Below are 19,436 nucleotides of genomic sequence, written 5' to 3' on the forward strand. Positions count from 1 at the left end.
TATTTTAGACAGAATGTATTAGTTATGCTTACAAGAATGTGTTATACCTACATTAGCCACGGTTTACTAAGTTAATGAACTGTGGTGACAAAAAATCGTAGCCATCACATTGTAGAGTTGTCCGGTCTCCTGCCTTTGAATGTCATGTCCTATTTTACTGAACCCACTTCCATGTTTCCTGTGTTATCCCCACATTTGCTATCATCCCATCTGTTTTTTTTTTTTTTTTAAGTTGCCTAATTCTTTGGCTCCATGGGTAGATTTTCTTGATTGGACAAAAATCCCTGGATCACTTGCATCCTCAGTGGTGTTCTTTGCAGACAAAAACTACCAAAGCTATTTCATGATGCCCCTGAGCCCCATCGAATTTATTTTCCATAACACTGATGATATGATGCCCTTGAAAATCTGACCTTTGGTGATGCCTGGTGTCATGGAGACCAGGAAGGACACATTAATGTTTTCTGGGAGGTAGGTCTGTTAGCATTGGTGCTTGAAATACAAAATATCATGCACAGCTTCCTGGCATGGCTGATCCATCTTTTCTTGGTGGCAGAGGCTTTTAGGGAGAGAGTCACCTTATCAGATGTTGTCATGAATTTAGTTTCCTTCTTTTTCACTCAGCTTTAATTATTATCTGGAATCTCAGAAAAGTTAGAAAAATGTATCCTGGCATTTAAGAACATTGTCTCTTCTCTCTTTCTCTTCCTATCTCCCCCCCTTTTTTTTTTCTCTGCCTTAGGCCTAACTCCACCCACAACTCCTCCTCATAAAGCCAACCAAGACAACCCTTTTAGGGCTTCTCCAAAGCTGAAGTCCTCTTGCAAGACTTTGGTACCTCCACTATCAAAGAAGCCCAGATACAGCGAATGTCCTGGTACCCAAGGCAACAACTCCACCAAGAAAGGGCCTGAGCAGTCTGAGTTGTATGCACAGCTCAGCAAGACCTCAGCGCTCACCAGTGGACACGAGGAAAGGAAGGCCAAGCGGCCCAGCCTACGGCTGTTTGGTGACCATGACTATTGTCAGTCAATCAATTCCAAAACGGAAATACTCATTAATCTATCACAGGAGCTCCAAGACTCTAGACAACTAGAATATAAAGATGCTCCCTCCAATTGGCAGGGGCAGATTTGTTCCTCCACAGATTCAGACAAGTGCTACATGAGAGAGACTCCAGAGGTGAGCAAGCAGGTCTCTCCTTGTAGCACCAGAAAACAGCTCCAAGACCAGGAAATCCGAGCCGAGCTGAACAAGCACTTCGGTCATCCCAGTCAAGCTGTTTTCGATGACGAAGCAGACAAGACCAGTGAACTGAGGGACAGTGATTTCAGTAACGAACAATTCTCCAAACTACCTATGTTTATCAATTCAGGATTAGCCATGGATGGCCTGTTTGATGACAGCGAAGATGAAAGTGATAAACTGAACTATGCTTGGGACGGCACGCAGTCCTATTCATTGTTTGATGTGTCCCCTTCCTGCTCTTCTTTTAACTCACCGTGTAGAGATTCTGTGTCACCACCCAAATCCTTATTTTCTCAAAGACCCCAAAGGATGCACTCTCGTTCAAGGTCCTTTTCTCGACACAGGTCATGCTCCCGATCACCATATTCCAGGTCAAGATCAAGGTCCCCAGGCAGTAGATCTTCTTCAAGGTAAACCTTGTGAAAACTCACCCACAGCATAAGGCATTTCAATGAAGTAAAAAAAGGAAAAAACCCAAAACACAAAAACATTCAAACCCACAGGCAGCCCAGCCCCTCACCTCTGCATTCCGGTTGCCACAGAGCTAATGAGATTGTTGTTACACATACATCGCTGCTCATCTTTTCTTAAATCTGTCAGCCTTGAGCAGATGCCTTGAGCCAGTCAGATCAGAGAGAGAGCAATTTGTAAGAAACTTGCTCATCTAAGTTTTTCCATTACCTGGAGAGCTGCCCCGTGCCAGGATAGTTGAGATCCATGCAAGATAAAGCTGACAGTGTACGAGACTGGAGCTTGGCGTTGACATCAATAAGAGACGCTGGAGAGAACACATCACTCCCAGACCTCTAAGCTGACTAGATGATCAGCAACTGTCACGGGGAAAATCTCACTAGTTTCCAGGAAGAAAAAACCAGTTTATATAACACAGCATTCCCGGGGATATTCAGTTGTGCCCATCAATGGGGGTTAAGCGGCGATTGCAAATGCCTTTTTTGTTCTTCTCCTCTCTCCCAGATCTTGCTACTACTATGAGTCAAGCCACTGCAGACACCGTGCACACCGAAATTCTCCCCTGTGCTCAAGATCACGTTCAAGATCACCGTACAGCCGTAGGCCCAGGTAATGATGCGTCTCATTTTCCTTGGGCTCCCCTCATCCCAGCCTTTAGATGACAAGATAGTACCTGCAACCCTGTCCCTCCCCAGTTTACTATTTATTTTGCTCACCCCATTGGAGGTGGTTGACTTAATGATGAAGTTATGTTTCTTAGGTATGACAGCTACGAGGAATATCAGCACGAAAGGCTGAAGAGGGAAGAATACCGCAGAGAGTATGAGAAGCGGGAGTGTGAAAGGGCCAAGCAAAGGGAGAGGCAGAAGCAGAAGGCAATTGTAAGCAGCTCGGAGCTAACTTTCATTTTAAAGGAGGGTTTCTTTTTGTTTTCTTCTCTCTCTTTCTTCCTTTTTCTTCCTTCCTTCCTTTTTTTCTTTCTTCCTTTCTTTCTCTCTTTCTTTCTTTCTTTCTTTCTTTCTTTCTTTCTTTCTTTCTTTCTTTCTTTTTTTCATTCTTTCTTTCTTTCTTTCTTTCTTTCTTCCTGTCTTTCTTTCTCTCTTTCTTTCTTCTAGATTAAAAAAAAAACCAAAATCTAAAGCTTTGTTAGAATATGAAATATTCAGTCTTGTGACATTAAAATATCAGGGAGTCCCCAATTTCTCTTCACACAGATTATTGGAAAACTAAATGTTAAGTCAGTATAATATTTCTCATTCATCTTGAATCTCTTTACTATTTTAAAGAATGGAGGGAGTAGAGAGTTATTTGGTCAGATATTGGTACCATCTGGTCAAAGGATGAGTTCTTTTCACTGTTTTGGCTGCATTTTCCTCTGAGTAGAAAATGAACAGGTATCCCTGTTCTGTCTTTTGGGCAGATGTGAGGATTAGATTGTCCACGAAGAGACTGGGTCCAAATTAGAGTTAAAGGAGCAGTAGAGGAAGATTTGCTAAGGAAGTCATCATTTCTTACTTGTGCTGGGCCAACACCTAACCAGGCAGTTGACACATCACATTTCTTAGGAACTACCTGTCAATAACCCATGCTGTATTTTGGCACCACTTTTAGCAGGGGGTGTTCCCTTCACTTGATATATGGATAGTACTGACCCTTCAGTAGAAAGATTCAGGTTATGTTAACTAATATTTTTTGTATTGTAGGTCAGTACTTTTTCAGCAGCTGCTGACTAAAGGGGAGACTTTACCTGGCTCCCACCCATTGCTTGTCAACCAAGACCTTGGAAGGCAAATATGAGACACTCCAGCTGTTGGCATCTAGTACTTGTCCATGGCAGACATTCCTAATTGATTACGTCACTCTTTTCCACTGAATCCCCATAGAAGCTCAGGGTATTTCTCAACAGGGTGCTCCAAAGAGCCACGGCTTATTGATTAGAAATGGTGCTGCTTCTGTTCATTGCAGCTGCGGCCTGTCTGTTCTAGCTGCTGAGACTCATTTCGGTGAAGATCAGCTTTTGATGTATCTTGCATATAAGCAAACCAAGACTTAGTGAAAGGAATTTTAAAGATTAAATGTATATGGTTTCTTTAAGAAAACCCACTACCATCAACAAAATCTTGAAAAACCTACAGAAAAGAGCTGACTAGTAAAGTCAAAATCAGGCACCGGCAAACAGTGATCAGCTTGAGGAAAAAGGTTAACTGGGAGGTTTGTTAATTGCAGGCACTCAAGGAGAAAGATGGGAAAAGTAATTGAATACTTAGGCTAAAGGTCTAGGGTGTCTGCTGTCACTTAACTTAGAATGTTCCTCAAACTAAATCATTGGTCTTTTGTAAATTAAAACACTTCTCATTTTTTTGTCAACTTTCAAATGAGCTGTGATATTATGATCTGACAGAGTGTCATTAGTTAACACTTAAGAAGACTAATGAAAATTAAAAATTCAATATTTCTAATTTTACTATTTTTAATTAATAGCCTCTTTAATAATTATAAAAACTCAAATTTATACAGTGCCATCTAGTTTATAAAGCCTTTTAAAATAACATATCACAATTATTCTTTACAAAAGAGAAGCATGTTGCATAGGCATGAGTAGGAAAAATAGTTATTATAGTGTTTGCAAATTCATATTTTATAAAATCTCCCATGTTTCTTCCCAGAAGTGTGCCATTAAAGAGAGATTATTTATTTCATAATATATTTGCACACTTGGGCAAAAGACAATGTAGCTATAACCAAAGCTGTGTAAATACATGTAGATAATGACATGCTGATTTAACTAGCATCAAGAAAGGGAGGGAAATACCTTTTCACTAGTTTTGCTCTTTCCAAATAGATCAGTAGTTGACACCAAGGCCACAAGCATCCTTGAGGACATCAGCCTCAGCTTGGAAGCAGATACCATCCTGCCTTCTCCTAGTGTCAAATGTTGACCATTCTTTAGTTAATTCTTTGACTGAACAAACCTGTATTAGTTCTCTTTGAAAGAGAGCTTAGATAGTCCAAATGTCAACTTGGTTTATTTTAAATAATTATAAAATAACTAGGCATTTGTGATAATTTTGACATTGAATTTTTCTGTTTTTGAAAAATAGATTGGTAAAAAAAAAACAACGACCATGACCTAGAGATTATTTACTAACCCCATGACCTATAAGTAGTAAGAGCTTAATATAAAGATTTGGAACTTATTATTAAACCAATGCCCACTTCAACAATATGTGCTGTTTCTGCTTAACATAAGTTTGTCACATGCCTCTTTATGTAACAAACATTTGCTAGGTGCTTGGGATATAAAATTAGTTGAGACATGGTCCCGTATAGCCAGAGAGCTTTCAGGTCTTCTGAGAGATAAAGCTAAACAGGCAATCGGGTGTGTTAAGTGCTATTGTAGAAGATTCATGTAAGACATTGTGGTGAGCACCCAGATCTGGGAATATGGGAAATCATTCCTGAAGAGAGTGAGATTGATCTGAAACCAAATGGATAGAAGGCAAAGGTTTACTAAAACTCTGCTGTTCAACATGGTAGCCATTGGCCAAGTGGCTAATTCAGCTAGTTCTAAATTCAGATATGCTGTAAGTAGATTTTGAAGACTGTACAAAGAAAGAGTGTAAAATACTTCATTAATATTTTTTATATCAATGACAGGTTGAAATGATATTTTAGTTATATTGAGCAAGATAAAATACATCATTAAAATTAATTTTCTGGCTTTTTTTACTTTTAAAATGTACCTCCTGAAAATTTTTAAATTACAGAAATCGCATTATATTTTTCTTGGACATTGGTACTGTAGGTGGAAGCTATAGCTCATACTAAGTTTCAGGGGAAAAAAGCAAGGGACATTGGGAAACTGTTAGTCATTTAACGAGAATACTGAGGTATGGGAACAGCAAGAAATAAGTCTGGAGGGCTCGATGAAAGCCACATCTTGGAAAGGTCCTGTAAGTCATGATATAGATTTTGAAGTCTATCTTGGAGGCTTAGTGGAACTATTTAATGAGTTTACCCACAGGAAGATTTTCTGATTGATTTCCTTCCTCAAAATGATCTGCTTTCTTATTCCAAAATGCAGTTTGCAAAGTTTATTTTTATGAACTTGGGCCCAGAGATATATGCAATGATTTTTGATTCATTTGATTAGATTAGCTTGAAAAGTCATTCATGAAGCAGCTAAAGGAACTAGAGGAGTCTTCCTAGGTTGGTTGGGTAGGTGATTTCCATTCAGATTTTGGAGATACCCTTACAGTAATGAATAAGTGGCACATTATATTTGGAATACTTTGGGCACAGTGCTGGATTTTGCTTTAATTCAGATCAGTAATATAATTAGGAGACCAACAAAGCAGAAGCTCCACAGGAAATAAAAATAATATTAAAATTATATAATAATTGGTATTTTATAAAATTAAAGTGACTTTGTTACCTTTGTTTTGTGGTCTATCTTGCTGTCATTTTGAGCTCCATTAGGAGATGGTTTGGAAGGTCTATGAAATTTTCATAGCTGATGCCTCTAAAAGTCTCTATCCAAGCCAATATGAGTGCAAATGAACATAAGAGAGTTCAGAGAAGAGTAATGATTAGTAATTACTAACCCAGATCTTTCATTGGGGTTGAATATTGCTCTTGTTTCCGTTGCTACTTTCCTCCAATTTCCATCTAAACTGTCTCAAGGACCAGTTCATCCTCTGCCTTTCTCAGCCTCACAGGCTTGAAATAATTCAGGTTATATTGGAATTGTGCAAGCCAGAGTTTGGTACTTAGTGTCTAAACTGTCACCGCTCTAATTTCTTGTGGACTTCTAAGTCCAACTTCATTTGCAATCTGTACCGTTTCCTGCCAGAAAACATTATAATGGGATGTTAATTAAAAGGGAAAATCTAGACATTATGATATGGCTCAGTGCTCAAAACCAAAACCAGATGTGCTTGGGCAATGATGGTGGCATTTCATTCCTCGTCTCCTCTGTCGGTTAGTGTGCCACCCAGGAGCCAGGAACAGTGCATCATCACTGATAATGATCAGCTTCTTCCAAATGAACAAAAAATTGTGTAATTTCTCACAGTTACTCTTTTTGGAGAAAATTAAGTAGTTTTCTATTCAAGCCTTTTTTAAAAGCTATTTTGTGTGAGTGAATACATCTTAGGTTGAGTTCTGAGCTCTCCATTAGAAATGAGCAGTTTACCAAAAGTAGTTGTATATACTCTCTGTTTATAGTTTTCACGTTGTCTGACTTATCACTAGGTTTACTTACATCTTTGCTCTTACTTGCATGGATGTTGTCTATTAAGTAGACTGACCTGGATTTATTCATATATATCCAACCTTAGACACTAAGGAGGGACATGTCTGAGTATTACTGGGAGGGCGGTAACTGGAAAAACAAATGCTATAGTTCTGCTTCCTACTTATGAGTGACCCCCAAGAGTAGAAACTTATTGAATGACTAGTGGATTAAATGAGTGTAATCAATATTAAAGGCAAGAGAAAAATATCCTTTTGTTTTGGGGTTTTGTCAGTGTTGGCATTTCTTTCTGTCGAGTCATATCTTTTCATGGCCACCCACCCCCTCAGTTTATTCTTTCAACAGAGGACCTGACTATGCTATTCACTCTAGAAGTTGCATAGGGTTTGTTCGTTCATCTCATTTATAGCATTTGTAGTATACTCGGAATTTTTGAGGAGGTCAGGTAGCTAATCTGACCATGTACACAAATCTTTTATTGCCAAAGTTGACATGCAGTTTCCTTAGCATAGGAGGAGACTTTTAAAAATTATTCTAATTTGGAAAAATAGAATAAAAAGTTCTAAGAATCCAAATTCCATCAGGCTATTCTTTGAATTGCAGAGCATTTTGGAGAGATGATGCATTAAAAAAAAAATCCATCAAAAACAGTACTTGATATATTTTTGACAATAAATGTTAACTTTCTTATTAATTTTATTTTTTATTCTTAGTCAAATCCCTTTTGCCAGGCTTATTCTTTCATGAGAAACATGGTTGTTTTCTTCAGCTAACTTGGGAGGCTCTATACACTTTCTGATAAATATTTTGATAATGCAAAGTCAGTTAATTCAGTAAGGTTTTTTTTCTCTATTTATCCCCTGTGTTTTGATATAAGGATTTACCATACCTGTTAATGCAACGTAAATCTTCTCTTTTATTATCTACCCCATCAGCAAACTAGTTTTTGTGAAAATTGAAGCTAAAAGATATTTGTTAAATATTCCATCCTTCTCAATAGTGAAAACTGCTCTGAAAATAATTTTTCAAAAGCTTTTGCCAAAGGTTTAGAGTTCCTCCAAGCCTTTATGAAGTTGGAAATGTTATTAAGCATTTTGATTTCTTTTCCTTTCATCTCCTGTTTAGAAATTAATGTCTTGAAAAATTAGCTGCAAATGTAAGGTTTTTTAAAGATATGGAATCTATTCATCTGTCTAATAAAACTGCAACATGTTAAAAATAATCAGTTCTCTGCTAGACATTTGGGGCAATCTTGGAGAGATTTTTTGTCTTTGCTTTTTAGACCTTCAGATGCCTTTTAGTTTCATTTTTAGCACCAGGGAAACTAAACACTCTAATCATTTTCTCAAATGATTATTTTAACATATCTTCAATCTCTAGTCTTTGTAAGGTACCAAGACTTGGCCCCAGTTCTGTGTTTTATAAAAGGAGATGATAAACAAATAGGTAGTACTGTGCACAGGCCTTTTGTACTTCTGTTCCTCTCAGCTAGGTTGTGTCTTCTTTTTACTGCAGAATATATCAGTCTCTGATATAAAAGGTCCTCTGGTTTATCTCCTTTGTGGAATCATTGTTGCAGACAGCTTCATATAAAGAAGCAATTCAGAGACTGTCCCAATACATCTGCATATGGACATACATATGGTAGATTGTAGCTTTAACTTCGAAGTTACTTGAATACGTAGGCTGTGTGTATTCCCATAATGGTAGCTGAACAGTTTCCTTGTGATGGTTTAATTTCTTTCTCTCTCTTCTGCATTGCTCCTCCTTTTCCTCTATATGGTAGTAACCTTCCTAAAAAGTCTCATTAAAAAAAAATCCGTAACACCCATGCAAACAGGCGCCAGGAAGTTTGGAGAGCAGTCCCATCACATTCGGCTGTTTGGCTGGAGCTGGGTGCGTAAATAGAACGGAATGTGATGTTATGATTCCATTGCTCAAGTGTATAGCACTGCCCCAGGATGAGTCTCACCATCCATTTATATTTATTGACCTCCTGAATGTGCTGGATGCTCTGGAGCAACACAATTACAGCCTTCAATTGAGACATACAATCTACATGGAAGTGAATCAGGCAACCTGCTCTGGTTGCTGGACATCATCTGGTCAGTTATGTAGGCTCAGGAGCTGATATCAGGGGGACTGTGTTTTACCAGCTGTTTCAGCGGAGCCCCACCTCTGGTCCTCAGAGGTGATTTTTAAGTGTAAGAGTCCTGCAAACTCGTAGTTACTCCATACTGCTAACAGTTAACCCTGTAAAAACAAGTCATGAAAATCTTCGTTAATTCACTCAGCTGAGCTACTTAGGCAAAGTTTCTCTTATGCTCAAGCACTAAACCTTGGCTTTCTTTCTCCATTATCTTAGGACCTCACATAGGCATCTTTGATGTAGTGAAGGGTGTGGAGTTAAGTGTTAAAAATAATTGATTCGTGATTGATTTTTCAACAAATACTTATTGAGACTTGATGTTTCAGGTATCTTAAAATGTAGTAGTCTTTTTTTTTAAAATTTATTATTTATTCGTTTATTTTATTTTTAGAGAGAGGGGAAAGGAGAAAGAGAGAGAGAGAGAAACATCATTGTGTGGTTGCCTCTCACTCGCGCCCCCAACTGGGGACCTGATGTGCAACCTGGTAATGTGCCCTGACTGGGAATCGAACAGTGACACTTGACTCGCAGGCCGACTCTCAATCCACTGAGCCACAGCAGCCAGGGCAAAATGTAGTAGTCTTATAGGACAGGTATGCTCTCTGCTTTCATAAAGCTTTTATTATAGGGGGAGATAAACATTAAACAATGAATAAACTATTCATTATTTAATTACAATTGGACATAGAACTACAAAGGATAAATACAGTGCTCTTTTAGAGTAACTCATAGGAATCTTGCCCTCGTTTCAAGTGTCCGAAAGGAAATGGCTTTTGAGTTTAATGTAATTCTAAGCAGTATATGTATGTTGGTGGAGGGGAGGGAGAGGCAGTGTAGGAAGGATGTCCCAACTAGTAAGGAAGCAGCTTGTACAAAGGCCCTGGGAAAGGAAGGAACACAGTATATACTAAAGGCTGACAGAAGCTCAATGTAACTGGAAAGAATGCAGTGTGTGGGGATAAAGCCCATGATAACAACAGGTCCAGACTGTGACAGACCCAGTTGGTCCTATTAATGATTTAGGAGAAGCCATCGGAATGTGTTAGATAGTAAATGGCATGATTGGATTCCTGTTCCCTTAGCAAAGACTACTCTTGGCTGAGTGAAAGGATAGATTTGAGGATGATAAACATAGACACAGAGCCCAGGTGAAGAGGCTGTTATACTAATCTAGAAAGAGATGCTGGCATGTTGGGTGAGGGGAGATATGATAAAGGAGTTGGACTAGAGAGAGATTTAGGAGGTAGAAATCAACAGGACTCAATGAGTGATTAGATGTGGGAGAAGGCACTCAGGTTTTTGTCCCGAATAACTGGCTAGATGATGTTAACTTCACTGATACAAGAACACTGGAGAAAGACTCATTGGGGAGAGGGCAGAGCGAGGGAGTTTGGTTTGGGTAACATTGGTCTAGTTTGAGATTCCGAGGAAACACCTAACCTGAGATGTTAAGTAGATAGTAGGTTATTTGAATTTGCAGCTCAGAGGAACTTCCCTGATGAAAATAAAAATATGAGGGTTGCATAAAGGTAAAAGAAGATGAAACATGAATTATTATATCCCCTAGGATAATATCTATTATAGAGTCTGTGAATTGTTCTGTTATATTTCATAAGTGCTTATTGAGTGCCCAGTCTTTGCCAGGTACTTTGCTAAATACTGGGCACATGAAAAGGAAAGACATTCAGTAAACAACACAGTTCTTTGCCTTAGGCCTAAATTACCTTTCACATCATCTGAGACAGGATACTCTCAGGACATCCAGAGAAAAGTCTTAGGCAAGCAAAATCTGTACCTTGGTCCTGTGCTTCCTGGTCTTTGCTTCCATCTAACTTAAATCTCAGCATCCTGAAGTTCATTCCCTTCTTGTTAGTCCTTGATAGACAAGTAGCCTAGTTGGTAAGCACTTTCTTTATATTAACTCCTTCCATTCTTGCCTTTTCTCACTTTTGAGAGACATCATTGCCTCTGGCTTATCTTTTTAGAACAAGATTTATAGGATTGCTTCTTACATGCAATCCTGCTTTTTTTTTTTTTTTTTTGAAGAAATATATCCTCAGGCTACAAAATATTCTTCCTGTATTTTGAAGGTTATAAATTGCTGATAACTTTCAGATTATGATGATATTGACACCACTGGTGAAAATTAGGCCACACCCTTCCAGTCTGTTTCTAAAATAAGATTCATTGACAAAGTGAAATTGATAACCTTTTTTATAACTGTTTCTTTGGAGACCCATGGCTTAAAATAGTCTATATTTGAAGACTGTATTTCTCAAGTTATTGTCTTTGGACCACCTGCATCAGAATCACTTGGGTGTGCTTGTTAAAAATGAAGATCATTGAATCCTATCTTCCAAATAATTTTTAGTACAGCTGGGATAATTCCTAATAATTTGCATTTTTAATAAGAATCTCAAGTAATCTTTACTTATACTAGAGTTTAAAAAATGCTCTTGAGGAATGTCAAAATTTGTGCCTAAAATCATCATGCTGTATACCTTAAACTTTACAGTGATTTATGTCAATTATTTCTTAACAAAACTGGAAAAAATTGTTCACCTCCTTATTAGAATTCTGAGTTAATAAGAAATTAAATGGTTTGGCAAGCCAGGTCAGTTTCTTACCAATTTTGAGTTTTAATAATTGAGTCACAGGAGTTAAAATATTTAATAGGTATTGTTCAGTTATATAATGATAACTGATCACATTGCACATATTTCTTTTCTAACATGTGAAAAAGTTCATGTGACTGAAGTACAGAGATAGAAAAAAATGTAGAAGTGAATGAGTTGCCAAAGAGAGAGTATGTAAGGGAAGAGAGTGATATTGATGAAATTAAAATTAAAACTTGGTTCAAGTGTAGCCTTTCATTTAGTCTTACTGTATGTTTTGCTTTAACTGACATGCTTTGTGGGTTCTTCTTATGCATGATTGTATCTTTATGAATGTTTCTAGAGGTTCGACTTTATTCCTATCTCCAGACCTAGCAAGTCCCTCTTTACTCCCCTCACCCCTAGGAAGAACGCCGTGTGATTTATGTTGGCAAAATCAGACCTGACACAACACGGACAGAACTGAGGGACCGTTTTGAAGTTTTTGGTGAAATTGAGGAGTGCACAGTAAATCTGCGAGATGATGGGTGAGAATCTTCAAGATTATTTCTTGTTTAGAAGCTGACATATGTAAAAAATTATGGCCATAAGATTACTAGGATGGGGTTGCTTTGACAGATGACATGTTGAGTTCAGAACCTTATTTATTTTCTTTCATCCCTATTTATTAATCTTTCTAGTTGAGATTTCCTGTCCCAGAAATAAGTATTTAGCTGCTTGACAGGACAATCACACTGATAAATGGAGCAGTGGTTCAGACATTGGCACCAGCAAAGTCTCCCAAAGTAGAAAGGGTTATAGTCATATATGCTAATGCTTCCTCACTAGCCTTGAACTTCTCTTTGTTCATTGCAGAGACAGCTATGGTTTCATTACCTACCGTTATACCTGTGATGCTTTTGCTGCTCTTGAAAATGGATACACTTTGCGCAGGTCGAATGAAACTGACTTCGAGCTGTACTTTTGTGGACGCAAGCAATTTTTCAAGTCTAACTATGCAGACCTAGGTATGGATTTTATTGTACATGGAATGAGGAATCCATAATGTAGAGCCCAAAATGGAAGTAAATGTAAACTGTAGGCACATTGGGTTGAACCATTATATTACTAGAAAGAATATCTGAATACAAAATTTATCTTATTTAATTTTTACTGCATGAGACAGTTTCAGAAGTAAGAGGCGTAGATTTTGGCAGCAAAGGGCAGAAGTAAATTTGGTGTAATCTCCTCTCTGATACTGAAATTCTGCACTGTTTATGTATGTATATGTGGTATGTCATGTTTTGTGTGTGTATGTATTGGGTATATGTGTATGTGTTGGGTATAGTGTGTGTCTGCATGTGTTTGTGTTGTGTGCGTGTCTCTGTATGTGTGTAATCTGCCATTGCTTTCTGTCTCCAACCCTGAATCCTTTGGTCCAGGATTGCCATCATATTCTTTTTCCTATTATATCACAAAGCCTTAGAAATGGTAATGTTTTCTACAAATTGCACCTTAAGAGGAGAAAATAAAATTTTATATGCCAAATCACACTATACTTTCTTTAAAATCAGTACAAGAAAATGTTACTGAGTAGTTCTATGTGCTAGGCACCAGGGGCTTTGCAAGCATTTTCTTATTTAATTATCAGAACAATTACAGGAGACAGATATTGTTATTGTCATCCCTATTTTACAGATAAGGAAACTGAAGCACACCTAAGTATTGAATTTTGTTTTCCTGTTATAAAAGTTGTACAGATTCAAGGGGTGAAATTTAGAAAATATTTTTTAAAACATTGAGAAAAACAGGAGAATCACCTATCACCTAGAGATAACCACTTTTACCTAATGTGTGGTTACATGCCAGCATTTTGTCTCAGAGTGTCCAATTTGTTATCGTTAAGGTTATATATACAAAAATATACTTTAAATTTTAATTATCTCAATATTATATAAGGTCATTTTCCACTGTACTCACAAGATTAAAAATAATTTATCTGCACATTTTAATGGCTACACCTTAGTTTGTTCAGTGAAAAATATCATTATATTTAATCATTCCATTATATCAAAATATTTATTCAGTTTTTAATTTTTTAATATTATAAATAATGCTACAATGGACATCTTAATTTCCTTTCGAATTTTAATTTTGTTCTTTTGTATATGATTTCCTATCTAATGTATGTAAGACTTTACATTATTTGATGAAGGAAGGGAAGTGCCAAATGTCTCATGCATGTGACATAATTATTTAAAATCAATTATATTACTAATCATAAAATTAACATGTAAATCTATTCCTAAGCTTTTTATTATATTATATAAAAATTAATATATTTCTATCTGTACTTGCTTTGGCTTGGTATAAAGAAAGAAATGAATACCAAACACAGGGATTTTTTTTTTCTCCCTTCCACAAAAGTGATGTCTCCCTAGAGTAATTGATGTAGGTAGTGTGCATTGTTCAGGAGGAATATGCTATAATTCACTTCAAAAGCTAAATAGATAGTATGAAGCAGGGGAGAGTTAGCTTACTGTTAGAGAGATCGAGGTCTAGGGATGAAAATATAAACGGTGGCAAGTCATTAATTTGTTCAAATGTTGTCTGATAAAAACAGTCAAGACAGATTGAAGTCTTGAGTTGATTTGACTTATTTTCTTCAGTGATGAAGGCCAGGGTGTTTCTAGTCTCTCAAAACATCTAGAGTTTAAAATAAGCTACCTAGAGGGGCTTTTAGATCATGATTCATCACTGGGAGAGGAAGGATTGAATGGTATTTCCAAATTGAACTAGAGCCTCCCTGAAATATTTCTAAGAAGAATGCTTCCCTTCTCGTTACCTTACCGCCTCGCCAGCAGCAATGAAACTTCGCCGTTGCTAAGCTAGCTCTGTATTTTCTGAAAAGTGTGTTTGATGTGCATTATAGTAGCACGGGTTTTTCCAATTCCCTCAAGCCCTACAATTGCATGAAGCGTGGTCGATCTGAGCGTAAGCATGGTATAGTCAAAGAGCCTGCAGACTTTCAGAATCCTGCAGACTGGGATTGAAACTGGACTTAGCTTCTGACCTGAAGCAAGCAATTAAACTCCCTCTGTTTTTGGCTTTTCATTGCTAAAATACCTTATAATGCTGTTGTGAAGATTAAGTTAATGTTTGTGAATCCAATAGCAGTGTCTGCCATAAAATAGTTGCTCAATGAAGAGTAGCAATGATTATGATTTTAAATGATGTCATGAGAAGTTAGAAGTTTCAAGTTATTTAAAAAATGGAACTGTCAACATGAGTGTCCAGCTTTGGAAGTGAACAACATTCACATGTGTCTTGTCTTTGTCTCCTAAAGAGTTCAACTTAAATGCATCAGGGCATGGCCACTGAACATGGCGAACAGAGGCATATACTGGACAATTAGAGAAACTGTGAGCTGTTGTGTGTGTCAAGTGTAAAGGGAAACTGGTGTGATACAGATACATTTTGCCAAGAGTAAAGTGACCGATCATCTTAGATAGATTTAACCATTTTTTTGTTTGTTTTTCTTTTCTCCCCAAAATTAAGTTAGGTTATACATCCTATTTCAATACCATTGAGGCCACTTTTGGCCACTACAGCATTATTAGTGCAAAACATAATGATTCTAATTACAATTTATGAGCCAGTTTTCTAAGTGAGATTCAGAATTTAAAGGGGCAATCAAGATTACTATGGCAAAGCCAGGATTTAAGTCTGGTTTCTGTGAATCTGTAATCTGTGTGTTTTTCTATTTACTGTCTTATAAAACAAATGAATTGTTCTGAAAGATCTCTATGAAAAATATTAAAGAGAAAGGATAAAAATTAGATTAGGACTATCTGATCAAAGTAGAAGGATGGGCCAGTAGAAATAATAAAATAATTTTAATCGTGAACTAATTATGGTATAGAACTTAAACATATAAGAAAAAAATAAAATAAAGAAAATATTCATCACAAATTTTTATTGACTCAACGAAATAAAATTTATTATCAGCATCTTGAATATATACATAACTTTTCATAAACCCCTTGCTGTTTATTGGTAAATTATTCCTGGATCCCAATACAAATATTTTCAGCCATAATTTTAATAATATGTGGTGGTGAAGATGAATATATTTATTTAACAAATATTAACTTTAGTACCTACTTTGTGCAAACAGTTTTCTATGTGCCAGGAATACAGTTGCAATGTGATTTGTTTCTATTTATACAATGTCATTTGTAACAATTTATTTTAAAAAGAAATTAGAGTGGCTTTTTTATTTCTATCAAACTTTTTCTCATATTTTACTTCAGTTGCAGTATCCTTCCTTTAGTGTAGAAAAAGGGGCTACTTTTCTATGTTATTGCCTTAGGAAGTACATGTAACCAAAAAAGATGGGGTGTCTATTGTGTGATATAGTATGCTCATATAAGTGTGTATATATGTAAATCCAGCCTTCATATTTCTCAGTGAAAAAAAAAAAAACTGTTGAGAACTACTGTTTCAAAATATTTTTAGAATTTGCTAACAACAGTACAGAAACATGGAAATTTTTGGTTGCATGCAGAATAATTCTGAGTTAAAACATTTTAAGCATCCTCAAAAGTTCCCTTAAGTAAAGACGTGCGTGTGTGTTTCTGATGGGTCTGTGTAACCTTGATGTCATGCAGACTCCCAACATTAGAAGACTCTCTTGCCACCTTCTACCACGCAAGTGGAACTCTGATTTTTGGCTAATCTCTGGCAATGAGTGACTTCCTTCCTTCCTCACTTCCCTTTTTCCTTCTTTTCTCTCTGCCTCTCCCTCTCTCCCTCCCTCTGTTTCCCCTCCTCCTCCTCTTCTTCTTCTTTGTTTCTACAAAAAAGATTTTGAGCCCTGGCTGCTGTGGCTCAGTGGATTGAGGGTCGGCCTGTGAGCCAAGTGTCGCTGGTTCGATTCCCAGTCAGGACACATGACTAGGTTGCACGCCAGGTCCCCAGCTGGGGGCGCAAGTGAGAGGCAACCACACAGTGATGTTTCTCTCCCTCTCTTTCTCCTTTTCCCTCTCTCTAAAAAAATTAAAAATAAATAAACAAACAAACAAATAAATAATTTAAAAAAAGATTTTGATTCAAACAAGAGCTGCTGGTGAGGCTTTAGTGATACAAACAAACTATGCATTCGGCTATAAAAAGAAAGGTGGAGAGCCATTATAATTTAAGAATTCACTATTGAAGATGTTAGTAAGGAAATATTGCTCATTTCGTCCTTGCTTTTATGTCTGGGGCTGACTTTAATTATTGTTGTTTTGTGGTTGTTCTTACCTGGAAAAAGTTGCCTGACAAAAATTCAGTGAAGACGAGGAATCACCATGAGAATGAAAGAGGAAACAACATGGCAGGGTTTCTTTGTTTTGAAAGCAAAGATGGTTAAGTAGATTGTAGCAAAGTGTAAAAAAAGTCAGCCTGGTGCTGCAGAGCATGAGTGATTACAACCTTTTCAGCAAAATACCTTGAGAGGTTAATGATTATGCTTCCACATGACCTAGTCTTACACTTTTCTGTCATTTGGAGCATTTCCTTTTCGGAACTTAGTCTGAAAATGGGAATGTTCATATTTTAGTAGGATTGTTAATATTTTTTCAGTACACATGTTTTTCCCTTCAAAATAAGTGCTCACAAAGAACGGATGTATTTGTAAGAGGTTTTCTGTTATATTTCCAGGATTCCCTTCTCACTTGCAAGACCAGCAGAAGTATCTGATGTTTTTAGTCGTGTCAATGGGAGAAATCAGAAATAGTTTAGCAGATTTTTACTTGACATCCAGTATTGCTGAAACACATTGATTTTGTAAAGGGCTCACTCTTTGAAGTAGCATGCGAGACTTGGCACAGAAGCTGACTTGGGCTAGCTTAAGGATTCAAAAAAGACCATGGCTTAATTCACACATGCATATGTTCTGTCTCCTATGAATTAGTAAAGATACTGAATTTATCCTCTCTGGACATGAAGCATTTCCCTAAACCTTCCGATTTGGGGGAGTTTGTGCCACCATTGCTGGGGTGCTCAAAAGTATGGAGTAGATGCCTGGATCATATACTTCTCCTGCCTCAAAGGAGAGTAGCCGAGTGGGGAGTGGGTGAAGTTCTAATTCTCTCTCTGTCACTCAGCTGGATTTTGTGCTGCATGAAGTCAGTCATGTTGAATAGGAAAATTAGTCCTGGCTTCTACTCTTGTCTCTCCACCTAAGTTGTTGAGAAACCTTGGGTAAGAAGAGTGGGGGCTTATTCTTTTAAAGTATAGCAACTGGATAATTTGCTATTGAATGGAAATTTTAAAGTCTGTTCTGATTACCTTCCAGGTGTGTTTAATTTTAAAACGAGTCAATAGCGGAGGGTTTTGAATGCTCACCACTGCTTACCATGTGTATATGTATACTGATAGAAGTTGGACATGTTTTTAAAAGTATATTGACTGGATAAGTTGCTCTGAATTCAGACATCCTGTCATTGTGAATGAGAAGATCTGAGCAAAAGTGCATCTAACCAGGTTTGGGTTTCTTTCAGATTCAAACTCAGATGACTTTGACCCTGCTTCCACCAAGAGCAAGTATGACTCCCTGGATTTCGATAGTTTACTGAAAGAAGCTCAGAGAAGCTTGCGCAGGTAACATGTTCCCTGGCTGAAGATGACAGAGGGACGGTGAATACCTCACGGGCCAGCGCGTCCTTCCCTAACAGACTATTGCAAGTCATACTTAGGAGTTTCTCTTACTTCACGCTCTGTACAAACACAAAACGATACAAGAACATGACAGCAACAATGGTTTACATGAACACAGCTGCTGAAGAGGCAAGAGACAGGATGGCTATCCAGTAAGCACATGTTTATTCATGGGTGTCAGCTTTGCTTTCCCTGGAGTCTCTCGGTGATGGTGTGTATGTGTGCATGTGTGTGTGTGTGTGTGTGTGTGTGCACGTGCGCACGCTCGCATGCGTGCCTGGTTTGGGGGAAGTATATATATGTACAGGTGGGGACTGGGGGCTCCTGACCAGAGTGTGCCAGGGCAAACCACTTCAAATGGCAGCAGTTCCAAGAAGACACACGTAAAACCTAGGACTTCCAAATATTCATATTCTATTCAAAAGGAAAAAAAATGAATAAATTCAAAAGGAAAAAAAAAAAAAAAACAACTAACCAACCAACCACAAACCATCCTAAAATGACAGCCGCGGATGTCTGGGCATCAGCCTCCGTACTCTTGTTTTTTTAAGAAAGTACAAAAACAACTTGAAGCAAGCATTCTCTCATAACGTAATGATTATATGACAATCGCGAAGAAACCACAGGTTCCGTAGAACTAATATCCTTTCTCTCTCTCTCTCTCTCTCTCTTTTTTTCTTTTTTCCTTTTGCCATGGAATCTGGGTGGGAGAGGATACTGCGGGCACCAGAATGCTAAACTTTCCTAATATTTTGAAGTTTCTGTCATTCGTCCTTTATCCTGACACCCATGTAAATGTCCAAAATGTTGATCTTCCACTGCGAATTTCAAAAGCCTTGTCCATGGTCAAGCGTGCGGCTTGGTCAATGGTTCTTTCTGAGGAGCGAGCCCGGTGTTACATTATGAATGAGAGTTGGGTAGAACTCTCTGGGATGTGTTCAGATAGTGTAATTGCTACATTCTCTGATGTAGTTAAGTATTTACAGATGTTAAATGGAGTATTTTTATTTTGTGTACA

General features: G+C 37.5%; 1 protein-coding gene across 2 annotated transcripts in view; it reads left to right on the forward strand.

The window, feature by feature from the left end:
• Positions 1-19,222, forward strand: part of PPARGC1A (PPARG coactivator 1 alpha) — a 107,878-nt gene extending 88,656 nt beyond the window's left edge. For both annotated transcript variants that reach the window (XM_090267019.1, XM_090267018.1), the window contains exons 8-13: positions 743-1,658; positions 2,224-2,328; positions 2,480-2,600; positions 12,143-12,264; positions 12,593-12,744; positions 18,262-19,222. In XM_090267019.1, the coding sequence (XP_090123145.1) occupies positions 743-1,658; positions 2,224-2,328; positions 2,480-2,600; positions 12,143-12,264; positions 12,593-12,744; positions 18,262-18,365 (1,520 nt within the window). In that variant the 3' untranslated portion in view covers positions 18,366-19,222. The remainder of the gene's footprint in view (positions 1-742; positions 1,659-2,223; positions 2,329-2,479; positions 2,601-12,142; positions 12,265-12,592; positions 12,745-18,261) is intronic.
• Positions 19,223-19,436: the final 214 nt, after the last annotated feature.

Source organism: Furipterus horrens, unplaced genomic scaffold, assembly GCF_987537825.1.
Source record: "Furipterus horrens unplaced genomic scaffold, mFurHor1.1.pri manual_scaffold_2, whole genome shotgun sequence".
In the NCBI taxonomy this organism is placed as follows: Eukaryota; Metazoa; Chordata; class Mammalia; order Chiroptera; family Furipteridae; genus Furipterus; species Furipterus horrens.